The sequence below is a fragment of the Glandiceps talaboti genome, chromosome 21 (assembly GCF_964340395.1).
Source record: "Glandiceps talaboti chromosome 21, keGlaTala1.1, whole genome shotgun sequence".
Lineage (NCBI taxonomy): Eukaryota > Metazoa > Hemichordata > Enteropneusta > Spengelidae > Glandiceps > Glandiceps talaboti.
In genome coordinates, this window is record NC_135569.1 from 14,959,244 (window position 1) to 14,984,681 (window position 25,438).

General features: G+C 34.9%; 2 protein-coding genes across 3 annotated transcripts in view; one reads left to right on the plus strand and one right to left on the minus strand.

Moving 5' to 3' along the window:
* The window catches only part of LOC144451850 (ATP-dependent translocase ABCB1-like), a 29,863-nt gene extending 12,725 nt beyond the window's left edge, over window positions 1–17,138 (minus strand). Inside the window, exons 1-15 of one of the 2 annotated variants that reach the window (XM_078142755.1) lie at window positions 16,837–17,138; window positions 12,768–12,819; window positions 11,466–11,795; window positions 10,042–10,175; window positions 9,539–9,710; window positions 8,396–8,520; window positions 7,407–7,523; window positions 6,106–6,274; window positions 5,489–5,599; window positions 4,948–5,073; window positions 4,198–4,401; window positions 2,878–3,048; window positions 2,295–2,493; window positions 1,461–1,603; window positions 483–503 (exon numbers count right to left, since the gene is read on the minus strand). In XM_078142755.1, the coding sequence (XP_077998881.1) occupies window positions 483–503; window positions 1,461–1,603; window positions 2,295–2,493; window positions 2,878–3,048; window positions 4,198–4,401; window positions 4,948–5,073; window positions 5,489–5,599; window positions 6,106–6,274; window positions 7,407–7,523; window positions 8,396–8,520; window positions 9,539–9,710; window positions 10,042–10,175; window positions 11,466–11,795; window positions 12,768–12,819; window positions 16,837–16,937 (2,175 nt within the window). In that variant the 5' untranslated portion in view covers window positions 16,938–17,138. The remainder of the gene's footprint in view (window positions 1–482; window positions 504–1,460; window positions 1,604–2,294; window positions 2,494–2,877; window positions 3,049–4,197; window positions 4,402–4,947; window positions 5,074–5,488; window positions 5,600–6,105; window positions 6,275–7,406; window positions 7,524–8,395; window positions 8,521–9,538; window positions 9,711–10,041; window positions 10,176–11,465; window positions 11,796–12,767; window positions 12,820–16,836) is intronic. The other variant, XM_078142756.1, reaches the window with a different exon arrangement.
* LOC144451851 (uncharacterized) overlaps window positions 1–23,297 on the plus strand; it is a 64,056-nt gene extending 40,759 nt beyond the window's left edge. Inside the window, exon 3 of the mRNA XM_078142757.1 lies at window positions 22,441–23,297. Coding sequence (XP_077998883.1) covers window positions 22,699–23,196 — 498 coding nt within the window. The 5' untranslated portion in view covers window positions 22,441–22,698 and the 3' untranslated portion in view covers window positions 23,197–23,297. The remainder of the gene's footprint in view (window positions 1–22,440) is intronic.
* Window positions 23,298–25,438: the final 2,141 nt, after the last annotated feature.

The window sequence follows — 25,438 nt, forward strand, 5'->3', positions numbered from 1 at the left end:
GATAGTGTGAAGGGGACTCAGTCAGTATAAGCTTTCACCAAGATTATAAATTTCAAAGGTTTAATTAAGATATTCTAACTTCTAATTATATCACTAGTGATAAGGTAATTAACACAGGTTAATTAAAAGGTTAATTAGTACTCTTAAGATAGATTACATCATGATTTTGATCATCATTTGTGCATGTGTATCAGCTTAAGATTGAACCAAAAAAGGCATATTTTTAATGACTAGATGGTCATGTGACCAGAAATAAAAAATACCCCATTTATTGTTCATACTATCTATATCCAATAACCAGACCATACTCGATTTGTAAAATAACGACACATGCACAAAAGATAACCCAAAGCTATGAATTATAGAGAGTGGATACAAACTAATAGGGAGGAAAAAACCACAAGAATAATTAGTGCAGTTAATAGAAGTACAAGTGCTGTTACATAGATACTGAGACATTACTTGTTTGGTATATCACTTACCTCTTCACTCAAGTCAACAGCCTTACAATAAAAAATATCAAAGTTTGAGGTATGTTACTTGCAGATTTGGCAGAGCAATTACATGGATACAATTTAATTAGCTAACTGTTAGTAGCATTTACGGGTTGTAATTCCAAGTCCACTGTGTACCACAACCATTTATAGCATTCATGTGAAATGTAAAAGTATACTGCTTCAAGAGCTTTGATTATGAGTTTAGTTATGTGATCACTTCAAATATAATTAATCTGTACATATGAACAATGTTACCAGTGCAAAGCAAGTAGACATGGATGACTAAAACTATCAACAGCGAGCCTAAAATATTCAGCTGTGATGCTACATATACAGTATGCCACTCAGTGGGCTTTCCATAACAGGCAACTAGTTTACAGATGAACTACATCAGAAGGGCTGCATACAGAGCTTATAATGCTAAAATGAATTGTAAGTTCTATACATACGTACATACGTGTATGTATGCAGGCATGCATGCATGCATGCACGCACGCACACATGCACGCATGTGTATGTGTGTGTATACATGTATGTATGTATGTATGTATGTATGTATATATGTATGTATGTATGTATGTATGTATGTATGTTTGTATATATATACACATGTATGTATGTATGCAGGTATGTATGTGCACAGTTGTCATATATAGGTAATGCTAATATTACCATGCTTGTTATCGAGGCATGTCTTTATATTATGCAATAAATAAACAACCATATCTTTTGACCAATTTAATTACAGCATAATTTCGTCTATATGCTACTATGCCACCATCTAGTGCCAGTCAATTAGAGCTGGAGGTTCTATAGATCTTTCATAATTCTATTTCAATGAATTTGTAAGTGTTATGGTATGAAATTGGTTTAAACAATTTCAGCAGTAAAGATATTAATCATTGTTAGATCTGATTCATCATCATTATTATCATCATGATACAACATTAATTGAATACATACCTCCTCGGGTTTTTCCTCACTTTTCACTGACTGTTGTCTCTTGGTAGATGATTGACGTCTTACAGATTTTTGTCTCTGTAGTGAAGCTTGTCTTTTTAACTCCTTCATCTCATCTTCTGTTAGAGTAATTGGTACTGTGGCAGCTAGGAAATAAGAAACCATCAAGAAATATCAAATTAGCTTTATATTACATTATCTTCCAAAGATTGTTAAATATCTATCAATTATTATTTTCAGCGCATTATTATTGGTATTTGCATTGCAGTACAGTACTGCATTCACACATGGCATGTCTGCTGTAGACATCAAAGAGGCCATATGCATGAATGGATGAGGCTTGGGGTACATGTACATTTTGGATTTTTAATTTATAAAACATTTTTATCATGGCTCCCTATTTGAAAAATCAATATGAAACAACATTTACAGAGCTTGTGTTTGTAACTCAATACGTTGAAAAAAGCTAAAAAATGTATAACAAGTTTGTTATTGTACGTACAATAACAAAGATTTTACATATTTATCAGTCTTTTGCAATTTATTGAGTTACATTTTAACAAAGATTTTGTTGCTTCACATTGGTTCTTTAACTTTAAGTAGGAAGCCATGATAAAATTGTTTTATAAATAAAAAATTAAAAATAAATACCCAAACTTCATCCATATGGCCACTTTAAACCTTGTATGAAAATCCATGCTATATTATGGCAACCATTGTGGGAAATGGTGGCCATCTTGGATTTTCTAATGTCCAATCGGATTGATCAAAATAATGTCAAGTTGAGCAACACAGGGGGTGCACTTCTATGCTAATTACCATTTTTGATTCTCTTACCTAGTTCATCATCATCATCTTCTGCTGCTGCAACCATTTGCAGCATTACTAATTGTTTATAAGTGCCATCACGCTGCATCAGTTCTGCATGTGTTCCTTGTTCCTTGACTTCCCCACCATCCACGGCGATAATCAGATCTGCATTCTGAATTGTTGACAAACGATGAGCGATAACAATCGTAGTACGTCCTTGGAGTGCCTGTTGTTCAAAAACAAAATTACAAGTGATAAATTTAGAGGCTTAATTTTAAATAGGTTGTGCACCTGGTTGATCTTGATTGGTTGAAAATAAGTACGAATGATACAATATTATTCTATGTTTTTTGCATATTTTTGACAGTGTATAAACTACAAGAAATGGGTTATAACGTTGTCTTGAGTATGTGGATTCAAAGTCCCCCTGAAATCAAGATAGTGTAACTTAATTTGAATGTGTTATATCACTTTAGGAAAATGTGCTGGCGGATCGAGACATCGATATCACTACTGTCGGTATAATTTTACATCAAGTGTGTATTGATTAACATTGTGTCTATGTTAGCTAGCCACCAGTTGGTCTGCCATTGTAGTATCCAATGCTTACCCTGTCCAATGCGACCTGCACAACTTTCTCACTCTCAGTGTCCAACGCTGATGTTGCTTCGTCTAGTAACAGTATCTTAGGATTGCGTACCAGGGCTCTAGCAATGGCGATACGTTGTTTTTGTCCGCCAGATAGTTGGGCACCTCTCTCACCAACCATTGTATCATATGCCTTTGAGGATAAAAATATACGAGGATATGCCTTCAGATTTACTGACTTAAATACTTTCTTCCATTTTCGTTACATACATTGATGCATACATGTTTCTATATCTAATCTATTCTACATTGAACCATAGACCGTAGGGTCTATGATTGAACCTTTTAAAGCTGCACTGGCTGCAACTGGGACATTAAAAAAAATGTTTTGTTAGCTACAATAACTTACTCTCAATATTTTAAACCCTGAACAGTATTGCATCTCATGTGGATACTCATATTTTTGTAGCTGTATACACTATCAATCAAGTCAAATTGATTTTTGGGTCTGTAGAAAAACAGCACCCTCAACAGCAACCATGGTTTCCTCCTATTTCTGTGCTTATGAATAACACATCCCTAAGTAATACTATGTACAAAATGTATGTACAATGTCTAATTCTAGGTATTTGAACAATTTTCAGTGAATATATTGTGGTTGTCTGATTGAGAAATGATACTCCAGTTACACCAATTACAGTTTTAACATGATGACAAATTCAAAATCTAGCTTTCTCTCTTGATATTCAAACTTGTCACGATACTACCTACGGATAATTTTTATCATTAATTAACAAATACAATGTCTTTTTATTGGTAACTGACCAATTTCTAGTGAACATCTCTTTAGTTATTTCATGAAAACAATATCCTAGTTGCAGCTTAGTGCAGGTTTCATGCTGACACTCTATATTTAGGGTGTACGGCCATTACTGAGACTTACTAGAACCCACAATTTGTATATGCCAGTTATGTAAAAACAAAAGATTATATAGTTTGGACACTAGGAGTGCTATTCAGAAACAAGGAAGTTAGGGCAACAATAGTTGATTACTGTAGGCTGTGACCTAATATGAAAAATTTATTTTGTGCAAATAGTTTTCTTTTATTACATTTAAAATGGTGTACTTTTAGGAATTCACAGAGCTGTTTACGCATGTCATTATATAAGAGCTTCTAACATATTGCCATGTGGCTCAGGCATCCATGACCAAAGTATAAGCCTTCATTTTCTCAGGCATCTTCCCTGAGGTGGAGCGCTTCCTTCTTTGAAAATATTGGCCAGAAAAACAGGTAACCAGAATAGAGCGAACTGAGTAATATACTTCAATACAGTACATACCTTAGGTAAGGCCTTTATGAAGTCATGTGCATTTGCATCTTTTGCTGCCTGTTGAATCTCAGCATCTGTAGCATCCTCTCGTCCAAGGGCAATGTTCTCTTTGATTGTATAACCGAATAAAATCGGTTCTTGGCTGACAACACCGATATTCTGACGTAACCACCGAATATTTAAATTAGTAATATCATATCCATCAATCAGTATCTGGAAAACAATAGGCAATGTATGGTTTAATTAATGTAAACATATCAACAACAAATGTGACGATGAGTGACTTTGAATGGTCCCATATACTGTAATCCTGGAACTTTTCGCTAAAGACTTATTTTTGTTTATTTGGCGGGAGAAGAAAACTAAGAAGTGACTGAAGTGCCTAGTTGTACATGAACAAAAAGTACCAGTCTGGTAACTAGTAAAAATTAGCCTTTGAAAACTCGCTGAAAACTGTAAAATTGCCAAATTTACTAGTAGTGGAAATATTTAGGTTTACAGTATACCTTCACTTATTAATCAAAGACTGCTTAGCTTAGAATTTGAAACTTGGCAAGGCACAGCTTCTGCTTGTACTGAATGAACTAATGTTTTAATATATAATGAGTCTTGTTGAACATGACATCCAGGTGTGTAAAAGCTGTACTGGATGATACTTCGTTAACGTTCAAGGATAAACAATTGTTTGTTCAAATTTGAGGAAGAAGTTGCTGCAATACCTTTCTGAAAAGAAGTGGAAATTGATAACAAAATGCTTACTTGTCCAGCTAGGATATCATAAAATCTGAGTAAAAGATTAACTACGGTTGATTTTCCACATCCACTAGCACCAACTAATGCCACAGTTTGACCAGCTTCTACTTTGATAGAAAAATCTTTCAGTACCTATCAATGATAAAAACAGACATGCATAAGTGAATAATATATGCACATTAGAAGGCAAGTTGACTGTTAGGTAGAGGTGGGTAACGGTGGATAGAAAGAGAGAGAAGTTTCTGAAAAATTGCAAAAATCATTAAGTCTTGCAAGAATTAGTGGGTGCGGAAACTGACATCAACTTAAAAAGACAATATAAAACTATTCTTCCAATCTGTAATGGCTGTTCTTCTGATAGGAAGAAATAAACAACACAGAGACAATTTGGAAAACAATGGAAAACCTGAACTAGACACTCACACATGAAAAAAATATATAATAAAATAAAATAAAAAATCTTCCTACTCCACCTATTTTAAAATTGAATGTAATCGAAACCACACAACTTTTTTTATGCCTAATAGTGATTGTTTTCTGTACTTACAGTGACTTCACTTCTTGTTGGGTAAGCAAAGTTCACATTCCTTAACTCTATGTCTCCTTTAATTTCCTGGAGCTTCACGCCCTCCTCTGAGTTGGAGTCAATCTCTGGTTCCTAGACAATGGAAATAAATAGAAAACATTTGAAATTCAAGAGTTTACATTGAACACTCACTTTATGACTTTGTATTACAACTGTGAACATAAAGTAGACTTTTGTCACTTAAGTTATGACACAGAGCCTTGAAAAATGTCTTATTTTTGTTTACAAAATATTTATTTTTTCTTCATTGTTTGCTCTTTATTCTTTTTATTTTTTTTCATTTTTTTTGGTCATGTAATACAATCATCATCATCGTCATCATCATCATCATCATCATCATCATCATCATCATCACCACCACCACCACCATCATCATCATCAGGTTGAGCTAACTTGGTCAATTCTTTTTCCTTACTCAATTGTATGGAAAAAGAATTATTCAAAAGCAAAAAACTAACAAACTAACTAACTAACTAACTAACAGACAACAAACAAAAATGTAAAGTTAACAATAAAAAAAATATTTGTAAACAAATAATGCCTTTTCCGAACCCCTGTGGTTATGAGATATTACTTACATTTTCAATAATTTCCATTAGTGTGCCAGCTGCTCCTTTGGCAGTAGCAACAAACTGAACATTTGGACCAATGTTACCAATAGACATAGAACCAATCATAACACAGAAGAAGACTGTCAGTACCTCACCACCATTCAACTCACCTTTGGCAACCAAAGTTGGACCATACCTAATAATACATTAAAAGAAAAATTATTACAATGGAAACCATGAAACCTGAAACAAAATGTTGTCTGGCTGGTTAAAAATTCTTACTAACGTTGCTACATTTTATCGTCTGCTCCACAAAAATCTTACCAACATTGCTACATTTTATTGTCTGACTCAACAACAATCTTTCTAATATTGTTACATTTTATCGTTTGACTCAACAAAAATTGTTAAGTTACTTTTTAACTACATTTTATCATCTGACAACAAAAATCATACCAACATTGCTACATTTTATTGTCTGAATGAACAAAAATCTTTACTAATGCTGCTACATTTTATTGTCCGACTCAAAAATCTTACTGACAATGCTACATTTTAAATCTGACTCAAAAATCTTAAATAACAGTGCTACATTTTATTGTCTGACTCAACAAAAATCTTACCAACATTGTTACATTGTATTGTCTGACTCCAAAAATCTTACTAACAGTGCTACACTTTATTGTCTGGCATGAGAAAAATCTTACCAACATAACTACACAACTATACTTTCTCTGCACCGATAGTGAACTACCATTATGTACAAGCATGTGAAGGTAAACAACAGTAAAAATAAATATTTGGTGTGTTAATCTTACCTATGCCTTTATTTCAAAGCATTGTGTAATAAAACATCAAGGGACTACATTTTTTGTATATTACTGTGACTTGTTACTTTTTCACTCTCAGTACGTCAACACTAAATGTATTTCTACCACTGGCAGTAATTAAACAGTAATTTATGCTACTGCTTATTGTATTGTATTTGGTGAGTGTACACTACCATAGCACTGAAAGTTCTAATTTACAGTGTAATGTTAGTTGAGGAGGCAACTAATGTAACACTAGTGTCATCATCATCATCATTCATCATCATCATCATCATCATCATCATCATTCATCCATGGACGGAAGAACCACAGTTTCATCAATAGCACACATTGTATATTTCTCCAAATTTCTCTATTGTTCATGATGGTGAGAATCTCTAGTGTACACTACTGCAGTACATTGTGTGTGTGATGGAGGGGGGAGAGTTGTATGTGATACAGTACACAATATGCATGCCTGCACATACATGCAAACACAAAATAATACTGTACACATACCAAAATGCTAACGCATAGGCACCAAACATGACAACAAAAGTGATACACATGCTTGCACCAGTTGTGAAAGCCTTCCTAACACCAAGTGTTCTTGCTTTGACCAGTTCACTTTCATATCTATAAGAGGGAAAAAAATAATTATTCAGTATTTGTTAATTTTGTTATTTTCATGTTCAAGAAATGACAATGAAAATGATTAACACTGAAGTTATTATTTCATATAACAGTCAAAATCATATTAAGTTGATAGCAGTAATCAATACAACTGTACTAAAGGCAGAAATAAGTATGATTGGACTTTTCCTTTAAGTTGATAGCAGTAATTAATGCAAGTGTACTAAAGGTAGAAATAAGTCTGACTGGACTTTTACTTTAAGTTGATAGCAGTAATCAATACAACGTGTACTAAAGGCAGAAATAAGTCTGACTGGAATTTTCTGTGAAGTTGATTGCAGTAATTAATACAATTGTACTAAACATAGAAATAAGTCTGACTCGACTTTTCCTTTAAGTTGATATAAGTAATCAATACAAGTGTACTAAAGTCAGAAGTAAGTCTGACTGGATTTTTCCTTTACATTGATAGCAGTAATCAATACAAGTGTACTAAAGTCAGAAGTAAGTCTGACTGGACTTTTACTTTACATTGATAGCAGTAATCAATACAAGTGTACTAAAGTCAGAAGTAAGTCTGACTGGACTTTTACTTTACATTGATAGCAGTAATCAATACAAGTGTACTGAAGACAGAAATATGTCTGACTGGACTTTTCCTTTAAGTTGATAGCTGTAATCAATACAAGTGTACTAAAGACAGAAATAAGTCTGACTGGACTTTTCCTTTACATTGATAGCTGTAATCAATACAAGTGTACTAAAACCAAAAAGTAAGTCTGACTGAACTTTTCCTTTATATCATATTATCAACATACTTCCAGAAATATTTCTAAACTCAGCTTAATATGTCTCAGTAGTATTAATAAGCTGACCTTTGACGTTCTTTTCTTTGACCATTAAAACAAGTAACAGTGCGAATACAAGATAAAACTTCTTCAGCTACACTACCAGCTCCTGCATATGCTTCTTGTTCTTTTGTAGCAAAAGATGTTATGACCTGAAAAATAAAGATAAGAAACAAATTATCACTGTACAAAAAACATCTTAGTATAAATCATTACTGGCTGTGAGGTATTCTGTTTTTGATCAGAAAACCAACACCATATATTCATCGAAATTGTTAAATTACCAATAATTAGACATTGTACATGTCAATTAGAGTTCCATTTTATCTATAAGTAGTATAGTAATAAATTGAAATTATGGTTCACTGGGGTGCTTATTTTTGGGTGTGGACTCGAAAATCTATTTGATGGATATGTTGTTTAATACCATATGTACTAATATACAAATATGTTTACCCACATATCATTGTGTATATTGTAATTAAGCCATTATATCTAACAAAATGGTTTCACAACTGGTGCACCTTTAAACACAGCTCATTTTAATGCCATTCATTGCATTTTGTACATTGATTTCACTCTAATGATCCATTGTTGTTAGTATTTCAGATTTAAATGACATCAATGTTGAGCACAGACAATCTTTAAGTCCTATTGGCTAATTAATATGAGTGTATGATTATCGATTTAGTAACACCTTCACTATGTAAGTTCATTTCAGATGTCACCAAGCAGAACAGATTTCTTGAAAATATAGCTGTACATTCATGCAACTGAAGATTAAAGATTAATAAATGTGTCAAATGTTTCTTATTGTATGTAAGATAACAAACATTTTACCTAATTCTTAGCTTTTGCAATTTATTGAGTTATAAACACAGACTTGGTCAATAGTTTCATATTGATTTGTCAAGTCAGAAGTCATGATAAAATTGTTTTATTAATTGAAAATCCAAATATAAATACCCCAATCCTCATCCATACTTTAATTACAAGTAATCACCCATACATAACGTAATACGTATAACCTACATAGCTGTGTTGCATGTACATGTAGGGGCAAAAGTGACATCTCTATGTGTTGGTTATAATGATGAAGACAATGCTGTTACCCACTCTTTAAATTTCTGAAATGGTAACATTATAATCTCACTGAAAAATGTCACTCACCTTAGCCATCAGACCAGATACTATTGCAAGAAGAGGGGTCAATGACATCATAACTAAAGTCAACTTCCAACTTTTCCAAAAACCAATAGCAAATCCAGAGAAAAATGCAGCCACAAACTGGATAACTAGACTGAATTTATCACCTAAACCAAGACGCACCTGTTCTAAATCACTGCAACAAACAAAATGTAGGAAAAAGGGAAAACAGTTTTAAATTTCACACTTCATTTTAATGAAGCATGTAGCTAAACCTGTCAAATACTTTAGTGAGCTGATAATTGGAATGAAAAATAGCTGTGCCAAAACTGTGGTTGGCCAATCAGAGGGATATGCTGGTGCTACGCCAGGAGTTTGATGATTTCAAAGGAGGCTGTAGTAGTACATGTAAAACTAGAATGGCCCTCACTTCTGCATCAGTGCCTCAGAATAGCACTCCTAGTGGTCAAATTAACAATTCTTTTGTCTTTATGATAACAGCACTTTAATAGAGGTATTCTACTTACTCTGATAATCTTGTTGTCAGTTCACCACTTTGATGTTTATCAAACCATCCAATCTCTTGTCTTAGAATGGACTTAAAAAATGCTCGGCGTAACTTGTTAGTTTGTCTTTCACAGCTTACAGTCCAAAAGCAGGCCTATGTACAGATGTGAAAATAAAACAAATACTAATTAGACATAATAACCATTAGGCCAATCGATAAAATTATATTGTTTCTCGTCTTAGGGAAGATGCAATAGTGATGTTGCAGCCTAGGAAGTTATATCTTTGAGAAAGATTTTTTAGGATCAATGCTCCTGAATGTCAAGTTTTGGGAGCAAAATACTCAAGCAAAGTAAAATAATATATATAAAACTAATTGTTACTGTATCAACATTCATTGTGACAAATGTCATGTTTATCTAACTTGAATAAAAATAATCACTAATGTTATTGAAAAACAATGTTCATATTAATTTATGCAAATAAAAAGACTCCCCATTATCATGAAAACAGTCAAAATATGCAAGTGGGATTCAAAATATTGAAATTTCTATTTTTAATGCCAGTAAATGTAAAATGTCGTGCTGAGTTCAGGTATTTTCAAAACTTCACCTGCACTGGACCATTTATCAGATGTAAATGCCAGTAATTACTAGCAACTTCCTAGACTGTGCAGTGATGTAGTATTTTTTTTAGTGCCATCATTAACATGGCAGGATTATACACAGAAAAATAAAAACATCAAGTGCATTCAACTCAACAATAAACATTGCTTGTAAAACAGATATGTGTCTCAGTCAAAGAAATGGATAAAACTGTATCTATGAACAGATATTCTTGTGGTGCTGGTAACATTACTAAATATATGTACAGTGTTGCAGCCAGCCTTTTGAAAGAGTAGGACATAGTTTCCCAAGACTTTCGTTTTTCTGGGTCATTATCAATTTTTGGGGTACATCATAAAAAAAAGTGCCAATGGCGTTGTAGCACAACTGTACAGCCTTTAAAAATATTTACTCATAAGAGTATCCATGCTAGATATTTGCTGTTGCCTATCCAACCCTGTTGTTATCCTTGCAATATATGCAATCATGTGGCTGTTGTTATAAGCGTGCTAAACATATTTGCATACAATTTTAGTGTGAGTCATCTATGACCCATCACTTCCAAAATTGTGAGTCAGGTCCAAAAATGTGTGTCAAATGACCCAAAAAACCCCTCTGGCTGCAACACTGTATGTATGTACTAAAAGAAGATCATGCTGAGTTAATCCCTACCCTGCAAGCAACTTTTTTTTTAAATAATGCACAGATAACTGAAATGTCATTGAAGGTATATTTACATTGAAATTAACATTTTACGAGAATATGGTTTTATCTATGTTTTATGTTACTTGAGTAAAACGTTTATAAACTCAGCCTGTGGCACTTTGTAAACAACTTACCTGAAAATAGGAAGCTATGAAGACAGCGCCACCAACTATGCAATAATATATAGCATATTTAGTCATCTCTTTGTTGAAATGATCATAACTAGGATATGCAAATGGATACACTGTAACTGCACTACTCCCATTGGATGGATGTGGTGGTACAGTATGCATTGTGGGAGGCATCGGTGGAAATGTCGTATTAGGCGTACCGGTACCGTTGATAAATGTATCTGTCATCTGACCAAAAATCAACATTAGTGCTGGCCATCCTGCACCGTGTACAGCAGCAAAAATGCCACCAATCACCATCAAGAACACATCAAAACTTGTTGCAAAGCGAAACTGTAATTGAAAACAGGCATGCATGCATTGAGAATTTACTTGAATTAAACAAGATTCATGTTTTCCTTTGTTTAAATACATACAACTTACAAGATACTGTAAGATCCATGGACCTAATTTATCTAATGTTGTTCATTTGAATGCAATATTTACACATAAAGTTCATGTACTCTTTTAACATGCATTGTATTATATTGTATTGCATTGTATTAATTGTATGTATATCTTATGTATTGTGTTGTTCTTGTATTGTATTGCACTGTATTAATTGTACAATATCGTGTATTATGTTGTCATATTGTATTGAACTGTATCGCATTGTATAATATATGAATTGTGTTGTTGTATTGTGTTGTATTATATATTAATTGTATATCATATGTATTGTGTTGTTATATTGTATTGTACTGTATTACACTGCATTATTGTATTGCATTGTATCATGTGTATTGCATTGTTGTATCATATCACATATTGTTTTATGTCTTTTTGAAATCTGTTGTTTTCAATTTGATACATGTAGTTTTGCTATTCATTTTGTAGTATTCTGCAATTAAATTGCAATATCATATTGTACCAGTCTACACATCAGTCAGTCAGACTGTAAGGTATCATGACAGGACACCTCACACGGTAAGAGGAGGCCGGTGAGGGCGGAACGACATGATGTACATTGTACCTTACCATCAACAAATCAGAACAACATCACATTTTATTATGTTTTTTCTGTAACATTGTATAGTATTACATCACATCGTAACATTTTGTTGGATGAATCATATTATGACATATATTATCTTGTCATGTAATGTCATGTTGTCTCAATATTAACAATTATGCAACTTAGCTACCATATCATATTAGCTACCAAATATCACATTTTTATCATGGTACATGTACAATGCAGAGGCATTTCATTTTAGAATATAAGACAATTCAGTTGTAATATGAGAGTAACTTTAATCAACTAACCAACTGAGAAAGAGTAGCTGGTTTGGCAGATGTCTTCACTTCAACTTCATCACTGAAATAAAATTAATATTCAAAATTTATTACATACATGTACACACATACATACATACATACATACATACATACATACATACATACATACACACATACATACATACATACATACATACATACATACATACATACGTGTATACACACATACGTGCATACATACACACATACATACATACATACATACATACATACATATATACATACGTGTATACACACATACGTGCATACATACACACATACATACATACATACATACATACATACATACACACACACATACATACATACATACATACATACATACATACATACATTCATACATACATACATACATACATACATACACACACACACATACATACATACATACATACATACATTCATACATACATACATACATACACACACACACACATACATACATACATACATACATACATACACACACACACATACATACATACATACATACATACACATACATACATACATACATACATACATACACACACATACATACATACATACATACATACATACACACACACACATACATACATACATACATACATACATACATACATACATACATACACACACACACATACATACATACATACATACATACATACATACATACATACATTCATACACGCATACATGCATTCTTTGCAATTTTATGTAGGTTCCTGGCAAGATGAAATATCTAGTATGAACAGAAAAGTGTTTATTGTAGTCAGTTCACTGTTCTACAGTGCTCTAATAAAAGGAGAGATCAATACCGGTACATCAATGTAGGATAAAAAACTTAATTCTTTTAGTGGGGTGGGGTGGGGTGGGGTGGGGCATTGATCAATAAATAGTTCACATCCGACAACATTTTAAAACATTTTAATGGAATCTGTTTCATACCCATATGTAATTTTTTTTTTCAAATCTTCTCAAATCTACAAAAAGAAGGATGTTTGGTATGAATGTATGGCATAAAGATGGCCAAATACACTTTTTTTAGGCCATGCATGAGGATCATCTTGGCTGAATATTCACATGCTGTTCAAATACTTGTTTATACTATCATCATCATCGTCATCGTCGTTGTCATCGTTGTTGTTGTTGTCAGCTTTTCACAATCACCATTTACAGTGTCAATAAAAGAGCATTTTTCTCACTACATGCTGGTTTTATCTTCATAGTACTACATACTGATTTGAAAATTTCAGCAAGCTGTCTGATAAAAAATTAATGGTTTTGGCCAAATAAGTTAGAAGTTGGGAGAGTCTGAGGCCCAACTAGATAGGTTTCTTTTTATCCCATGTTGAATGTGTATGCAAGTCAAATAATATGGTATAATTTAGGTCAACCTGGCCTTTAGCAAATTGTTTTACCAAAGTACAAAATGTCAATGACACAATCTCTGAACTCTATTGCAAAATCTTTGATATTCAAATGGTTTACTCATTCAAACTTAATCTTATCAATATTGTGAATCACAGACTGTCTATTTTGTGTGTGTTCAAATGACATCACTAAAGTTCTTCAGGTTCAAAGGTCACCCTAAACCTGTGATGTCATTTTTAGTTACCCTGTATCCATTCATGTCCCCACTGCATGTAAAAGTGTATGACTCATTTGACATCATATTTGCATATCACACAGTAATGACCAAATATAGAAATGGGGGACCTGCCATATTTGGTAATAATTTGGAGATTTGATGGCAGACTTTTATGTTTTAAACCTTGTCACAATGTACATAAATGACATCATATACATGTACATGTATCTAAGGCCATTTGCATTATAGGGTCAATGAACTTTTCAGCAATACACAACACTTCATTCACATTTCTGTGACAAGGTTAATTCATGTACCTGTGTACTTTTTTTTCAAAATGGGGAGCATGTGATTTAAAAAGATTGTCAAAATTTGATGTGGAAAAATATCAACAAAATTTATGGATTGTTAGCAAATAATGCGAAATGCAGCATAGGGGTCATATTTCCTAAGAATAAAAGTTCATAAAATCTCCTCAAAGTTTGCCAGTCATGAAAGCTGGTTAATGGTCCTTTTGAAGTATCCAAGTACACACATTTAGGGCTCACAATCTTGTTTTCATGGAAATCAATGATATTCTTTTTCCCAACAGTTTACATAGAGTAGTGTACACTGACCATTACACGTATACTGAATTCTAAACTTATACAATGTACATGGCTTCATTTTGGTACATGGTTTTGACTTTTCTTTCAAAAATTTTCAAAAAAGATTATTTCAAAACATAAGGTTTTTTTTTATAACTTTGATTGAGAATGGGATTATTTTTTCTTGAACAAAGTAACAGCAACAGTTTACAATTTTTTATTTTCAAGTCTAATACTATCAATTAAAATTAATGAAATTGTTCATAGCCTTGTAAATAACTTTGCAGTATAGAGCAACTGTTGTTAACACTTTTTACTTAACAGTTGGTTACAACTTGTATTTATTAGCACTCATTTCCACAGAAAAAGCTTTTGTGCATGAAATAAAACTTGTACCAAAAATTCAGATTACAGCATATCTATATTTAACTGTGCTTTAATGTTACACTTAAGCTGTAAGGCCTAAAAAAAAATTTGTGTGGTTCCGACTACGCTCAATTTTAGAATAGGTGAGGGGTAGGTTAATTTTTTTTATCTAAAATTTTTATGTTCATGTTAGTGTCTAGTTCAGGTAGATAATGTTTTCCGTTGTTTTCCATATGGTCTCTGTCTTATTGGTTTCTTCTCATCTGATGTACAGCCATTACAGATTGGAAGAACAGTTTTATAATGTCTTTTCAAGGTGATGTCAGTTTCCGCATCCACTATTTCTCACAATTTTCACAATTTTATTTTTATTTTTCTTGAATACATAAAAAAAGTTCAGGGTTGACAGTGAAAAAATGCGGGGTTGTTGGGTAACCAGAACCAAACAATATATTTAGGTCTTACTGTAGTTTTTTTTTTGTGTGTGTGTGTGTGTGTGTGTGTGTGTGTGTGTATGTGTGTGTGTGTGTGTGTGTGTGTGTGTGTGTGTGTGTGATCGCATTTGATTTCGATATTTGGGTGCGGACCGAAAAATCAATTTGATTGGGTTTACTGTACGAATTATTGAAATGCATTTATTTTGCATGCAGAAATGCATTTACACACAGAGCTGATTCAATACTATACAAGGTGAATAATATTACACACACTATTATGTTGGTTTGGTGTTTCACTACTCATGTAACATGACATTTTTCACACACACTAGACTGTCGACAGTCGCTCGCACCTTTTATTCCTATGAACTCCGATCCGGCGCAACACTACTATAATCGCATACTGATGTCGAGAGACGAAGGCCCGAGTGATCGAGGGCCGAAAGGCCCGAGCGGGCCTTCGATATCAGTATGCGATTATAGTATACGTACTAGTATTGGGCCGGATCGGAGCGCCGCAACAGATAAAACGTAAGGAAAAAGGCGCAAGCGACTGTCGACAGTCTACACACACACCAGCACCTCAGACTTAGTGGTGCACACACTGAGACAATTGTCAAAATCGAGTCCCGTACTCCGTCGTCCAGAAGGCAGACTTTGCTTCTCACACGCTGTTTCGTGTTGTTACTAGCATGGAAGTATAAATTATACTTCCATGTTACTAGTGATGTTATACTGGAATGGCTGGGCTGTAGTGTCGACAGACGTATACGCCATGGCGCCACACTGTATACTCAACGGATTGGCTGCATGTTGTTAGCACCTCTGACCAATTCTTTCAATGGTCTGAGTTAGAACTCAATCCGAGGCCGTGTGTATGATGCATGATGCGAGTCTGTAATGTGCAGGTAACATGGTAATAACTTATAATGCGTGGGACTTGGAGGTAGAAACATACTGGAATATCATTACAATATATAAAAACTGTTATGTATTGCACAACAGATCACAATCCCATTTCAAACGACCTTTTTGGAGTTCAAACGACCTCTTTGGAGATAACACATTACCTGTTACCCGATTCCGTTGTTTCACTCGAAGATCCGATCCCATATTTGTCCTTCTCTCCGTTTACCAACAACGGTTCTTTTTCTTCGTTATTTACAGCCATCGTCTGTCACCTTTCTTATGTGCGTCCTCGGGTTCTGCCGACCAAAAGGGGAGTGCACGAAGTCACAGGCACCGTCCGATTTTGAGCCACTGCACTGGTTGCGTCAATGTTTACATAGCCGATGACTGTACTGATACACGTGATGAGTAATATATACTATCATCCCTGATTCCTGCAGCACAGTTGACGATATTGGACTGGTATATGGTAGCCGGAAATGACATACAAACTCATGGTTTTTGGCAAATTACCAGAATGCTCCGCTGCAATAAAAACTTTCACAACATTTACCTCTAAATATGTGGGGTCAAAAGTTCAATGTTTGGTTCATCGTTGATTCACAATTTGTCCTGAAAAAGTGACTATGATTACTACTTAAAATCCAATACAATGAACTGCGTATACACTGGCCACGGCGTGAATACGTATTCTCATTAATTTAAAAGTTCATTGAACTAAGATATCAAACTAATAACGAGAAACTGTATACACGAAATCATTACAAATGCATGAAGTGGCAAACGTTTTTCGTTTTATCATGACTTCACAAAAATCTTGATCTGAAATCGAATCCCAACCAACTTTAATAGCTTATCCAGTCCTCGTGTTGCTGTTGGCAATTAGGCGGCAACATGACAGTTAGCACATAGCTAAGAAAAACGCTGAGGGCGCCCAAGGGTTGGGGCACACGCTCTCTATTTGTAGACGAGAATGTACATGCTTTGACCATAGACAATATAGAGAGGTCCCTCTCCATTGTCTATGCTTTGACTATGTATATTCGACAGTCGCTCGCGCCTTTTTTTCCTACGTTTTATCTAAACTCCGATCCGGCGCAACACTAATCGCAAACTGATATCGAGGGCCGAAGGCCCGAGCTCGCGCCTTTTTTCCTACGTTAATCTAAACTCCGATCCGGCGCAACACTAGTATAATCGCAAACTGATATCGAGGGCCGAAGGCCCGAGCTGTAGAGTTTTTAAAATAGAAATTAAGGAAAAGAATATTTTCTATGACTTACTTGCAATATCGTACACCCCATACATTATTGAATCAAGTAAACTGTGTGCTTTGGTGGGAGGGGGGGGGGATTTTGAAAATACCACTTGAAATGGGAGGGTCATTTTGGAAAACACTACTTGAATGGGGGGGGGGGGTCACATGGAAAATTGACAAAATAAGTGTCATTTTGGTGCTGTGAAATGGCACCTGCACAACTGTAATTTGTCAAACTTTTTTTCCGTACCCCCCCCCCCCCTTCCCCATCCGCATTTTTCCACACATACATGCGTGTCATGTGCACTATTTCTCAAATAAGATATATATATTATGACAGTTTTAACTGGTGATTGAACTTGCCATTTGTGTTTCAATCAATTTGTCATTCTCAAGAAAAAAACTTTGTTCTGAATAACATTGTAGCATTTATGATATTGGCTACATCTGAATGTACAAATGAAAGCCATAGAGCATTGAAAATAATGTACAATTGATATTAACACTCTGCACAAAAAGTTGTATTTGATGCTGCACATATTTGTAACTTCATGTTTTACTGTAGTGCATAATACCACAAACAGATAGCATTATCAGATATTAGTTTGTCGCTCTCTGACAACATTTGTTGCATTTGTAAAAGACTTATTTTAATAGAAAGAGTTGAATAAACTGAAACAATTTTAGTCTCCCATGGATTTATGCTGTGTACTGAGATACCCTGACGAAATGACATGTTCCATAGATTCTATATAAACATGTACAAAGGAAACAAAAATTGTACCAAAAGTAAAGTTTCCAGTGTTCTCTTAATTATAGCAATATTCAGTTATATTCATATGGTGTTGTAGCAACATACCACAGCAGAAAAAACTCGAGTAAAATATATTATCATACCGCCACCTACGGTGGTCAGCTCTAATTAACTACATGTTTATATGGAATGATTCATCGACTACGTCATAGTAAAAGCCATTTAAACAGTAGGTTATATAATCCTTTCAAGTTGTAATTCACATTTTCGGTTATAACACATTATCAAGTATAAATTTGCACAATGGATTATTCAAAACTTTTTAATATTGAGAGACAATAATGTAATCACATTAATAATATATTATTATATTACTCATTAATTTCCTGAGTCCGAGTCTCTGACGGATGTCTCATTTGGTAAGATATAATCTAGAATTGAATTCAAAGTGGAATGCGGTGTTTTCAGATTATTTCAAGGATGAACAGCAAACTCTGAGTATTTCATTTTAACTCTTTTGTACGGCGTAGGGATGCCAACGTTTAACTCACAGACTCTCGGTGTCTGTCTGCCTGAGTGTCTGTCTGTCCATGTATGTATGTGTGTGTGTGTGTATGTATGTATGTATGTATGTATGTATGTATGACTGTCTATGTCTCGGTATCTCTGTTTGTCTGTCTCCCTCCCCCCCCCCCTCCCTCTCTCTCTCTCTCTCTCTCTCTCTCTCTCTCTCTCTCTCTCTCTCTCTCTCTCTCTCTCTCTCTCTCTCTCTCTCTCTCTCTCTCTCTCTCTCTCTCTCTCTCTCTCTCTCTCTCTCTCTCTCTCTCTCTCTCTCCACCTGCAAGGTATTTCTGTCATGTTAAAAGCGCAAACTGTCAAACTTTGACCTAATATATAAGCGTAGCAGGTGAAAAAATTGGATTTATTTGATTTTAATAACGAATACGTGTCCATGTTTACGCTTGGCTGTGCAGCGCATTGTGTTCCCCTATACTATAAGTATTAGGAAACGACAGCATGAAAGAAAGCAACGTGACCTGAATCGTCAAATAATTTTGAAATGATTCTATATTGATAGACGCTGACCTGCAACAAGCGAAAACAAAGATACATGAACAAACAACTAATATATACAAACGCCTGGTTGAGAAAACTAATCTTTAAAAAAATACAGCACAGAAAAAAATTCTATTTTAGTTTCTTTGCCCGATGTATATTATATATAAATAGTGGTTCTTTGTTATTACTGCAAAGCACGAGTCCTCAGTTGTAAATTTTCACTTTATTGTGTCTATTTTAGAGATTACGGATCGTCGTAAACCCACATACCTCTTTATAAATTTACGGCACTGACTTAGCGTGATTTTTCCATTTAGTCAGTGGATAAATATAGGCATACTTGTAAGAATAGATATTTCGTAGTAAAAAGAATTTGACAAAAGAACGACCTCGACGTACTTGACAAACTATACTACGACCTCGCCACAGTCCAAAGAATTGTTATCGTACTCTAGTGAGGGGGCGTATTCCTCTATTTTACCAAAAAGTCATTGACTACGTTTTAGTGACTGCTATATTACCTGTGCGTGTGTGTGTTTACGGCAGGGGTAACCGAGCTTTCTACTTATACAGAGAGACTGAACAGTATTTTTTTGTTTCTCATTACCCAACCGATCCAAATTTCCAGCTCTGACATCAAAATAAAAAATTTTGCCCGCCTTGATATTTCGTGGAACAACGCCCTCGCTGGCAAAAATAAGCAAATATCTGGACTGCCCACTCATCTACAGCCTTGGCAGCCGTGGTGACGCCTGTTCACGAACAGAGCATTGATTTTCTTCATGACTGTTACATTAGCTATTCAAGTAGGGCAAAGATGGAATTCAAAGTCATTCAAGAAAGTATTCAATTGTGTAGAGAAGCTGGGACATTTTTTAAAGGGCTTGTTAACAGACATCCAATTAAAAAATAGAGAGGGGAAATGAACATAAAGATGGTCGTTTCTGAACTTTTTTTAAAAAATTGACCGACCGATCCATAGCTGCTACGACAAAGTAATGAGAAACAAAACAAACATATGGTCACTTTTAGTAAAGAAGAAAGTTCGGTTTCCTCAGTAGTATCGAAACATCTGTATATGTATTGAGAGTGACAGCTTGTAGTAATAGGGCATAATTAGATTATCGACACAGATCTGGCAGTGTTACATCCGGGACATATTCACCACCAACGTTAACAGTTAGATTCAGACGTTACAGTTGATATTATTGCAACATGTCTGTCTTAGAAATATTAAATCTGGCATGCAAATAGGGCAAAAAAGTGTTTGTTTCAAATATGACTTTGGAAAATAGGGTAGGTAGGTTGGATTTTTATTTTATTTCGTTTTTGCCAGTGCATTTTTTTTTTTTTTTTTTGGGGGGGGGGTTGAGACATTGGTTACACGATAGGTCTTAGGCAATATACTCGTAGGTCGCAATAATACTTCTGTGATGGTTTGATGAGGTGCACAGGAGGTAAATCTTATGTGAAGTAGACAAACACAGCTTGCAGACTACTGTTCAACTTACACTTTTAAAATAACTATTTTTTTCTGGAAAGGGAATTATAACACATTGACCAGAGAGAAAAAATGCAAAACAAATAAATAAAGTAAAATCTCACCCCTTTTAATTTTTGAGAAATAAAAACGTTTAGTGTCGGTAGCTTAAATTAGGGTCGGTCGGTCGGTCGGTCGAGTTATCGGAAACACATTTTTCTATTTGTCCTGATTACAGCTAGAGTGAATGAAAGTTGATGAAGACGCACAAACCCACACTTTCATATCCAGCTTGGTAATGTTAACTTCCAATAAAAAAAGCAGATATAATGAATGGCGACAGGGCTACAGCACTATCGCAGACATTGTGTACACACAGTAAAATTGTAAGTGTCCTCAAGGCTGGCTTTCTATACCCTAGTTACTCACACTTTGTGACCGTATATGGTTTACTACGTACGCTATTCAAAAGAACAAAGGGAATATTAGCTGTCGCAGAGACTAAGAGATCCGTGTTTTGTATATGAATAAGTCTTTTCAAATAAAGCTAGTTATAAATAATATCAGGATTCCTCGTCGTCAAAACCAGACTTCACTGGTGAAATAGCCCAGTCGTTGTCTCGACGAAAATAAAACAGTTCTCTGGTGAAAACTCTGGTCGCTGTCTTTGGAAACTCACAGGAAAAAGTTCAATTATTATATTTCATGTTTGAATTACTGATTTACACATGAATGAAATTCACCTCTAATCCACTATTATGAAATTTATATCATTACTCAAGGTTGCGAGCTGTTATTGCAAGGAAATTGTACGTTATTATTTTCATCGGTACAGCTACGTAGCCGGGACGCACACCTAGTTCTATATATGGTTGTGGAAATCCACTTTCTTTGGTCGTACATTGTATATGTAACTTAAAAGAATGCCTCGCCCACGACCTATTGTTGAGATTCGAATAGTATCCCCCTGGGCAATGAATCATCGGCTATACAAAAGCCTACGTTTACCTGACAGGCCGACAGTACACAAGACTGTGTCATAATACACTGACTCGTGGACTTGGAGGGAATCAACAACTATCGTTCGCCTCTGTGTTCTTAATCACACTTGATCAGTCGAAATGACACTCTTTGACATCGTTTTCATTTTATTTATCACATTTTCGTCGACTGTTGATGACGTGCGATCCTCTCCTCCTCTGTCTGGCCCACAGTGCTTCACTAGCGGTATCAGATATGATTCGCGGCCAAACAAGGTTGGCGACGGGGTTTCTGTCACCTGTCAATCCCGTGGTGGCCAACCTGCTGCTACATTAGAGTGGAAACGAGGGAATGTAGTACTACCTGCAGATTACACAGTTGACGATAAGTACTTAAAGGCCGAAAGTATCTACACCTGGAGCCTGACACATGAAGATAACGGAGCTGTATTGGTTTGTGAGCAAACTCATGTGGAATTGTCACAACCCAGGATGTGCGAGATTGATCCAATTCAGGTCGTCTATGCGCCCGTCGTAACTGTTGAACCACGAAGCATCACAGCTGACATTGGCGAATCACCTTCGTTTTCGTGTACTGCACAGGGCTTTCCGCCTATAAGGTCAAGTACTCACCAGTGGTATTTCAACGGTAACACTGACGTACCGGATAGTACACGGTATATTGTTGCACAGACACCAGATGGAACTTTGCTATTAACTATAATGAGTATCGAAGAGAGCGACTATGATGTAGAAATCATGTGCAAAGCAGCGAACAGCGAGGGAACAACAGCGACACAGGCGATGCTCAATCCAGTGACGACACCGCCGCCACCAACAACCAAAATACAAACCACGACGGGAACATCCGGAGGTACTGTAAACGGTACTGACGTCGACTCATCTAATGGTAGTAAACCCTATTTTAACACCTTGAACTTGACATTTATCTTCGGAATGTACATTTTCTTCAAATTTGTAAACAGTTGAGTCAAATGTTTAGAGCAACATCAATAATGGCTTCATTTTAACAATACTTTTGAAGCATTTATGCAGCTGTACGAATTCACGAGAGTGTTAAGTTTTCTATTAACACATCTGATGTGTTCAGCATTTATAGTTATAAATATATATATATATATATATATATATATATATATATATATATATATATATATATATATATTGAACTAAACATACATACATACATACATGCATACATACATACATACATACATACATACATACATACATACATACATACATAAATGTATATATTTATATATCGATATGTTTAGTTTGAACGACGAGAAATTTTCATGCAACTTTTCTAGCAACAAAAAGAACAGATATTGTGATTTATGGTATTTGTATTTCATCTTTAGTATTTTGTTCTCCTACACATCAGTAATAATGTGAAACTCTAAGAACAGTGTATGGGTCAGTGAGTTTTATATGTTCTACTTTTAAATGACGTCACCGTGCACATGTACATCGAGTAAGAGGGTGTAACCCATAGGCAGTTTCCTTGTAAGAACTATTCAGAGCGAAATGTTCGGTATCGTACAATCAAAAAGGACGTGATTCGAGTACAGTGTGTTAGTCGATAAACACACGTTAAAAGCCTTATTCAATTCAGGTGTACATGTCATGGGTCACTCAAGTGTCTGTTAAGACATGGATGTATTGTTGTGTGTATTCTTATTCAGACACTGCCGCCAGTACAGCAAAGTCGCTCTCGATCACATCATTTTATACATATTGGATATCGGGAGTGACTTTAAATCTACAATGGTTATTATGAATATTTACAGGGGCACAAAATGAGTGCTGGGGGTATATGTTTGCTGCCTGTTTTAACAGTTGATACTCACAGGATTCTATTTAGTGAGACTGAACCGTCACTTGCAATCTAAAAAACTCACACCTGATGTTAAGATAAAACTTATTTAAAAACAATCCGATGACGTAATTTATTACACGTGATATGGAAATGTTGAGGAATCACTCCTATGCAATCAACTGTTCTAACATCTCCACACGACAAATGTAGTTTCATAGAAGGTGTATATTGAGATAAACATTACAATAGAATGAACGAATTTATGTTTATGCATAAGTATTTTTACTTGAGTAAAACAGAATATTAACTCAGTATGATACGTTACTTTGAATTATGCTTACTGCAAATGGATGGATATACGGCTGCATACAAAGTAAAGGATATATTATATTATTCTGAACGTTGTTTATGTAAAACTCTTTCATTGTTATTAGACTTCCCTGTACTAGAGCAGTTCCGCTTTCTTTGATACATTCTGTAGTTGGCATCTTTGATGAGAGACGCTTAAAACATGTATTACCTGTACAATGAAAAGATGGTCAACTGAAAGACAGTGTCGCCCGGTTCGACAAAAGTCTTATCTACATTATACATCCCATCGTCTGCACGTCATATACCTTACTATTTTTGAATGTTTTTACATTTCATCATTTGGCTGGAGAATAGTCTTAGTTTGACATTGCTACATTTCATCGTTTTGGCGCCAAACAATGTAACATCATCTCATTCCATCGTCTGACTCAACAAAAATTTCTACTGAAATTTCTACTGAAATTGTTACATTATCTTTGCTTGAGATAATACTACTTTGTCAAATTCTTACAGTGATATGGCGTCGGTGTGCCCAGATTGTGGCATTGTCCAGGGAAAATGTGTTAATTATATTTTCATCAAGCCAGACAAGGAAATGTAGCCAAATTTACATACAAGACATGCGATAAGATGTAGTAAAACAGTCACATTTTCATTTCATCAGACGATGAATTATAGCAGGATTTAGGAACAATTGTGTCGAGGAAGATGATAAAATATAGCAATGTCAAGTTGTTGTGTGTTTTTTCGTGTTTTATTTTTGTAAAATCAGACCTTACTCGATTTCTGGTTGTAAAATCGCAGGTCTATTCTAAGATTAACTTTGTGAACATGTGTGAGTGTTTCATTCATTCATACATAATTCACTTCATTCATAAGGCACAATTTTCAAAGTAAACAGTACAAGTGCGGGGGGGGGGGAACTGCCATATATATCATTACAGGGAGAGTTTGCGCGAAAATTGCCCTGGAGAGCAGGCAAGTTGTGATAAATGTCTAATTTCTGAGATGATTTGACATGATAAACGACATGTCATACATCTTGGAGTAACAAATCAACATTATGAAACTATATCT